Consider the following 8,045-nt stretch of genomic DNA (forward strand, 5'->3'; position numbering starts at 1 on the left):
GTGTTGGGGGACTTTAACCTAATTCTTCGAGCTTCGGAGAATAATAATAATAATCTTAACAGGGCTATGGTGAATGCTTTCCAGCAGTTCGTCGACGATCACGAGCTCAAGGAGATGTACATGCACGGACGGAAGTTCACGTGGTCCAACGAGCGTGAGGTGCCTACCCTTACCAAGATTGATAGAGTCCTGATCTTGGTGGACTGGGAGATGGAGTACCCGGATTATTTGCTGTAGGCACTTTCGACCGGGGTGTCGGACCATGCTCCTTTGCACCCGTCAACCAGTGCTAGTTTCTGCCCCAAGAAGAGGTTTCGTTTCGAGCTTTTCTGGACCAAGATGGATGGCTTTGAGGAGGCCGTGAAGGAGGCATGGGTGTGTGACCCAGGCATTGTGGACCCGTACAAGAGGCTCGACGCCCTGCTTCGTAACACATCTGTCTATCTTCAGGCATGGGGCCAGCGCAAATTGGGGAACGTGAAGCTTATGATGCGGGTCGCTACTTGGATCATCCACCGGTTGGACATCGCGCAGGAACAGAGAATGCTTCAGGCGATCGAAGCTTGGCTCAAACGCATGCTCAAGCACTTGCTGCTGGGGCTTGCGGCTCTGGAGAGGACGATCGATCGACAGAGATCAAGAATGAAATGGATCAAGGAGGGAGATGCGAACACCAAGCTTTTTCAGGCGGTGGCGAACGGACGTCGCTCCAAAAACTTCATTCCGCATATCAAGAGGGGGGTTGAGATCATCACGGACCAGGAGCGCATGGTGGATACCTTCGCGGAGGTCTATGAGCAGTTACTTGGCACTGCGTCTGCTAGAGGGCACACCCTAGACTTAAACTTCCTGGGTATCGTACCAAGGGAGCTCGGCATGCTTGAGGAGATGATCACCGAGGAGGAGGTGTGGCAAGTTATAAAAGATATGCCCGGCGACCGTGCGCCAGGTCCAGACGGATTCATAGGGGCGTTCTTCCAGCAGGCCTGGCAGATCATCAAGTCTGATGTCATGGCAGTTTTGATGAAGCTTTTTGTGGGAGACGGAAGGGGTTTTGCAAAGCTCAATAAGGCACACATCATTCTTATTCCAAAGAAATCGGATGCTGAAGAGATAGGTGATTACAGGCCGATCAGCCTCATTCATAGCATTCCCAAGCTCTTTGCGAAGGTTCTTGCAAACCGCCTGCGGAACCAAATGCAAGACATCGTGGAAGTGAACCAGTCCGGTTTCATAAAAGGCAGACATCTGCATGGCAATTTCTTGTTTGTTCGTCAAGTGGCGAGGAAGATTCACATGAGGAAAGTGCCGGGCGTGTTCCTGAAGTTAGACATCTCAAGGGCTTTTGACTCGCTATCATGGCCGTTCCTCTTTGAAGTGATGAGAGCCAAGGGTTTTGGTCAAAGATGGATGAGCTGGATGATGACGCTGTTACACTCGGCTAGCACCAAGGTTGTGGTCAATGGAGTGCCAGGCAAGAGTTTTCTGCACGCTTGTGGCCTGAGGCAAGGCGACCCGATATCTCCGATGCTCTTTGTCATCGCCATGGACGTTCTGACGGCACTGTTTATCAAGGCTACGGAAATGGGTGTGCTTAGCTCTTACGCGAGCATCTCGGCAACGCAAAGGCTTTCAATCTACGCTGATGATGTGGCACTCTTCATTAAGCCATCTTGTCAGGATCTTTTGGCTGTCAGGGAGATGCTGGCTGCTTTTGGGGAAGCATCAAGTTTGAGAATCAACTACCACAAGTCTTCCGCCATTCTGATCCGTGGGGACGATGATGATAAAGCTCGGGTGGCCCAGATCTTGCAGTGTGGGATGATGGAGTTCCCTTGTCGGTACCTGGGTTTGCAGCTGGCAATTCGCAGTTTGACCCGGGCCGAGTGGCTGCCCATGCTGGACCAGGTTCGCAAGTTCGTGCCGGTCTGGCAACGTGGCCTGATTCAGCGGCCGGGACGCCTCGTCCTCGTGCAGTCGGTTGTCTCTGCTAGGCCCGTTCACCACTTGCTGATCGCGGACGCGCCGGAGTGGGTGTTCGAGGAGATGAACAAATGGATGAGATCATTTTTCTGGGCAGGCAAGGAGCGGTCGAACAGAGAACAGTGCTTAGTGGCTTGGGATAAGGTTTGCACACCGAAGCAACTTGGCGGTTTGGGCGTTAGAAATCTGAAGGCACACGCCCTTGCTCTCTGAGTTAGGTGGGAGTGGTTAAGGAGAACTGATCCTAGACGGCCTTGGCAGGGGCTGTCGATGATCGAAGATGCCAACGCACGAGCTGTGTTCGATTCGATGGTCCAAATCACGGTTGACAGAGGAGATGGGGTCCTTTTCTGGCGTGATAGATGGTTGCATGGCTTCCGGATTGCCGACATCGCGCCGCTTCTGTTGGCCACGGTGCAAACCCGGGTGGTCAACAGTCGCACCGTGCAACAAGCCCTCACGAGAAAGACATGGAAGGAGGACTGTAACATCACCGCCTCGTTTACGGCCCAGATCCAGTGCATGCACCTCTGCCACGTGATCAACACGGTGCAAAGAGATATGAACGCGTCGGACGTGTTTGCCTGGCCGGCTTCGTCTACGGCGAGCTACTCGGCCAAGTCGGTCTATGACCACCTTTGCTCCAACGTCCCCAGATCGCCGACGGGGCATGCACTTGGCGGAGCTACGCACCGTTGAAATGCAAACTATTTATTTGGCTCGCGTTGCAGTACAGGGTGTGGACCTCAGACAGACGGGCAAGACATGGACTTCAGGACCTCCCGTCGCCTTGTTACACATGCATGCAGGACGAGGACAACGTGGATCATATTCTGGCCAGATGTACCTTTGCACAGGAAGTGTGGCACCGGATCTTTGACCAGCTAGGGATCAATATCCTAGGAACGACACGCCACGATACCTTCGCTGCCTGGTGGCTTCGAGAGAGGAAGAAGTTTGGGGGAGCAGATAGACGTGGTTTCAACACCCTGGTTAGTGCAGTTGCTTGGACCCTCTGGAAGCAAAGGAATGCCAAGGTTTTCAACAGGCTTGAGCAGCAAAGACCGGCGCACCTCATTCCTACCCTTGTTCCGGATGAGATCGCGGAGTGGCGCTCGATCGGGCTAGGTGTAGGTGGTTTACATAGATTTGTGAGGAGCTAGTCCATGTATGTGTGGAGTTGGCTGTGTGTGACCTCCGTCCCCGTATGTTCGCATCGGGACGGACTTTTTATACATAATACTCTTTCTTCTATAAAGCTATGGTACGCCATTGGCGTACTCTCGAAAAAAAAGCTTCAAGATAGATAGGATCTGTCCTTGAAGGCGATTCTATCGTCGACACGAAATGGCCCCGCAGACATTATTGTGCTTTTCATCTCTGTGCCACGTTTGTACGTTTAGCCACGCATGAATGAAAGCTTTGCCATGTACTAGGCCCGTGGCATCATAAACGCATCAACTTCAATTCAAGTTCGAATTTGGTTGGGGCATTGGGGGGTTACTTTCTGATATGGTCAAGGAGGTGTGGGAGAAGCCGGTTGCCGAGTATACCCCTTTCAAGGATTCGTCCGATTAATCAGTTATCTTGTTGATTAAACCCAACTTGTAGGGTCACCGAGTAGATAATAAAGTGACAAATCGGCTGATTAATTGATTAAATGTTCAATTAAGAAAATACCTGATTCATGAAGGCATACTACGGGTATCCTTAAAAAGGAGAAGTTTCGTCTTTCATTTACAATTGATGAATTAGAACCTTTGGCAGAGGTCAGACCACTATCTGAGCATGAAGTCGAGACCAAGAGTCAATCAAATGCACAAATAGCTCACATGCTGCGTGAAGATGAGCTCAAATGATACCAACATTCTAACTCGCAATTTATCCCGAAAGGTGATTCAAATACTAGTTATTTCCATGGTGCCGCTGATGGTAGACACCGGAAGATATTTATTCATTCACTACAACAGGAGGAGGGCACGGTTGAGGGGCATTAGCAACTTACATCTTACATCACTAATTATTATAAAATTTTGTTCGAAGCCCCAGAAGAAGGAAACTTCTCGATGGATGACTCCTGAACAGATGACATCCTCAGGTCTGATGAGGAAAATAACCTTCTAACAGCTCCAATTCCAAGAAGGAAATCAGAACTTGTGGGAAGTCATCAAACCAGATCTCCTAAATTTGTTTGACTACCTGCATGCTAGCGACATGTTCCCGGTCTTCAGATCCTGTCCCGATAAATTTGGGATTGTTCGGACATAGGCCAGGGCGAAATCCCTGCTCGGTTTGTTGATGCTGGCAAAGGCGATACGTGAGGGTGCCGTCCCCTTCTTGGAGGTGTTGCCACGACCTTTCTCTGTGCTCCTCTTCGAGTACCAGGGAAAAACCTCAGGTCCAGTTCTTCAAATCAGATGGCGGTGACCCGGTTCTTCGGATAGGACGGCGGCGATGTCAGCGTCGTTCCCCTTCATAGAGGCGTTGTCACGACCTTTCTCCGTGCCCCTATTCGAGCACCGGGGAAAACACCCGACCCGGTTCTTCGGATAGGATGGCGGCGAGGTTCTTCGGATAGGATGGTGGCGATGTCATCGTCGTTCCCCTTCATGAAGGCGTTGTCACGACCTTTCTCCGTGCCCCTCTTCGAGCACCGGGGAAAATCCCAGGTTCGATATTTTGGATCAGATGACAGTGATGTCAGCATCGCTCCCTTTCATGAAGGTTTCGTCTTGCTTGTGGCATGCCCGGTGATGGATTTTCGAGACTTGGGACATCATTTTGGTTCAGGTTGCTTCTCTTGGTCACGGTAGTTTAGCTATGTGTTGTAGCTTATGTTTGAACCGAGTATGTCATGTATCTCTACTCCGGACACCATGTTTACATCATCTTTGGTTGTGCTGTGTGATGTGTCCCCTTTGTTCACGTGCTAACTTCTTCTACCAACAAAAAGATATGCAAGCTTTGCATATTCACGAAGCATGGACCATGCCAGAAATAACAATTGAATCAGAGAGGGTGGTTCAAACATGCCAAATCTTTGAGATCAAGTTTTTATCATGTAAACCAATACGTACTTGTGTTTTGCCATTATAAAATAAACAACAATGCGGGCCAAAAGGGCGGGGATGCCTCAAACCATACTTCAAGTTTTAACGCACACATAGTTAAGCCGTAACTTGATACAACGTCGCAGGCTGAAGCTGCTCAAGTGGAGGTGCTCAACTGACGACCGACGGACGAGGAGACGAGGCGCCTGCCTGCCTAGTAGCAACACCAATCCGATCCTAGTGGCAGTGTGGAGACAGGCACTCGCAGACCGGCCAGAAGTAGCCCCCGTTGCACTGGCCGTCGTTCTTGCCGAGGGCATGGCAGGCAGCTCTGCACCCCCCGGGCTTCACGCAGATGCCGTACCCCATGTCCGTGCTCCAGCACTCGCCGCCCCCCTGAGCCCTCGCCACCCCGCCTGCAAGCAATCACACAGCCAAAACAATGAAAATTGAAAGAAACGTGCACGCGCCACGGGAAGCACATCGCCTATCGACGGTGGCCGAGGGAGGCGGCGCTCACTTGAAATGGCGAGGAGCAGCACGAGAAGCGCGCAGCGCAGGGCATTCCTCCTCCAAGCCTCCATGGCAGGAACAGGAGAATGTACACAACAACTGTCCTGTTTGGGCCTCCTTGGTTGGTGAGGCTCCTCCTTATTTTGGTCAATTGGCATTCGTCGGAGGAGCTACGGTCTGCATATATATCGAGGTCCTAAGGCTTGGAGAGAGAATAGGAGGCTCAAAGAACTCGAGGTCAAGCGGGTAAGCCGGGCCATTTCAAGGATAGTCAACACAAACATGTCCCTCCCTAGATTTGGTGCAAACATGTCCCTAAATAGGAGGCTATGTTTGTGCGGTTTCTCCCAAGCTAGCTATTTTAAGAACTTCCTAATTGCTTCGTCCGAATTACTTCAAAGAAGCGATTACCATTTGATTATTAGATTGCGTGCTCTGTTCTGATCACAATGAAGACCACAAGCTTTGCTTTACATAATTTGCACTGAAATTAGTGCCTGAAAGAGCATCAAAGTACATATCGACATAGTATATACCCTCACATTTTAGCTAAATGCAAGTCGCCTGAAAATTGATTTTGGGTCATTCGACTTTTTGCCATAGATTTTGGCTTTCATATTCGTGCTCTGTTTTTTTTCTGGTTTGTTCTTTGAGTTGTTTTGGGCTGGTGTTTTTGACGGATCACATATTTGGGTCAGTTGATTTGCTAGTGGGCTGTCCCTTTGTTCTCTTTTTCTTGTTTTTTTTTGTTTTTATGCCTATTTGCATTTGTTTTTTTGTGTTCCTTTATTAGTTTTATTATTTGGGTATTTTTGGGATGTTGGGCAGCACAAATGTATACACACAAATACCATGCAATATCTGGGAAAATTACACTATTATATGATTATTGTTTGCATACTAAAAAAGGTGCAATTTTAGTGCATACAAGTTTCTTTTTTTAACAATCTTTCTTCTTAAAGAGTCATACTAATGCCATTAATTCATTCCTCGCAATAAAAACTTATTTTTTTAATTTGTTTTTGTTATTATTTCAATTTCTTCTTCTTAAAGGGTAATACCAAACCTAGCAATTCATTCTTTCCTAGCACAAAACAATTTTTTGATTTTCTTCTTCTTAAAGGGTATTACCAATGCCACGAAACCATTCTTCCCTAGCAAGCTCATTATTTTGATTTTGTTTTAGATTTTATTTGTTTAAATTTCTATTTCTTCTTAAAGGATAATACCAATGCTACCAATTCGTTCTTCCCTAGAAAACCTCATTACTTCCCTAAAAAAACCTCCTTACATTGATTTTTTTCTTTCTTCTTAAATGGTAACACCAATGCCACTAATTTATTCTTTCCTAGAAAACTTCACTATTTTTATTTTTAGTTATTATTTCATTTTCTTTGTTCTTAAACGGGCATACCAGTGCCACTAATTCATCCATTCTTAAAGATAACTCGTTATTTGGATTTTGTTTTAATTTTTACTTCATTTGCTACTTCCTTAGTGGTAATAGCAGTGCCACTAATTCATTCCTACTTAGGAAAGTTCCCTTTTTGTGAAAATTCCACTATTATATACTTATTCTTGCATATTATAAAAAACACAATTTGTATGTAAATTGTGTGCAATTTTTGTCATTATTTATTTTATTACGTTTCAATTTATTTCTTCTTCAAGGGTAATACCAATGCCCCCAATTCAGCTATATATTATATGTTTATTCTTGCATATTAAAACAAAGAGCAATTTTTATGTAAGTTGTGTGCAAATATTGTCATTATTTGTTTTAGTTTTTATTTCAATTTATTTCTTCTTCAAGAGTACTACCAATACTACTAATTCCACGATTATATGTTTATTCTCGTATATTATAACAAAGTGCAACTTCTGTATAAATGTTGTCATTATTTGTTTTCAGTTTTATTTCATTTTTTATTCTTAGGGTAATATGAATGCCACTAATGGATTGCTTCTTAGAAAGCTTCTTTTTTGCAAAAAGTTCAACTATTATATGTGTATTCTTGCATATTTTTAAAAAGCACAAATTCCATGTAATTTGAGTGCAAATTTTGTCATTTTTTTGAGTTATTAGTTTTTCAACTTTTTATCTTCTTCTTAAAGGAATATCAATGCCACAAATTCATTCTTCCTTATAAAACTTTATTTTTTATTTTAGTGGCATTAGTTCCTTCGTTGGATGTGTAATGTTTTATCTTTACTTTAAGGGTAATACCCATGCCATTAATTCATTCCTTATTATATTTTTTTTGCAAAATTTATATGCTTATTCTTGCATATTATAAGCTACAATTTATGTGAAAATACATTTGTATTGTGCTTGTTGTTGCCTCAGTCAAGACCTATCGATTTAATGGGTTTGTATTGTGCTTAATCTTGTGTTATGGACCTAAAATGAAATCTATATGTTGACCATTCTTGCAACTTTTCAGTTAGCTGGAATCTTTTTTAGTTATGGTCGGTTTCATCGTTTGGCTTGGAGTATGA

The 8,045-nt window shown here is 45.3% G+C and overlaps 1 protein-coding gene across 1 annotated transcript; it reads right to left on the minus strand.

The window, feature by feature from the left end:
* Positions 1–5,071: 5,071 nt before the first annotated feature.
* LOC125548778 lies at positions 5,072–5,796 on the minus strand. The gene is made up of 2 exons (XM_048712319.1): positions 5,554–5,796; positions 5,072–5,449 (listed from the first exon to the last, which is right to left on the minus strand). Exons 1-2 carry the CDS (start codon positions 5,702–5,704, stop codon positions 5,271–5,273), a joined length of 330 nt encoding a protein of 109 aa, XP_048568276.1. The 5' UTR covers positions 5,705–5,796; the 3' UTR covers positions 5,072–5,270.
* Positions 5,797–8,045: the final 2,249 nt, after the last annotated feature.

This window comes from Triticum urartu, chromosome 3 (assembly GCF_003073215.2).
Source record: "Triticum urartu cultivar G1812 chromosome 3, Tu2.1, whole genome shotgun sequence".
Taxonomy (NCBI): domain Eukaryota; kingdom Viridiplantae; phylum Streptophyta; class Magnoliopsida; order Poales; family Poaceae; genus Triticum; species Triticum urartu.

Coding starts and splice junctions, on each gene's coding strand:
- LOC125548778 (XM_048712319.1), bottom strand. CDS start 5,704: ATGCCAATTGACCAAAATAAGGAGGAGCCTCACCAACCAAGGAGGCCC. Junction 5,450..5,553: donor GCTGCTCCTCGCCATTTCAA/GTGAGCGCCGCC, acceptor GATTGCTTGCAG/GCGGGGTGGCGAGGGCTCAG.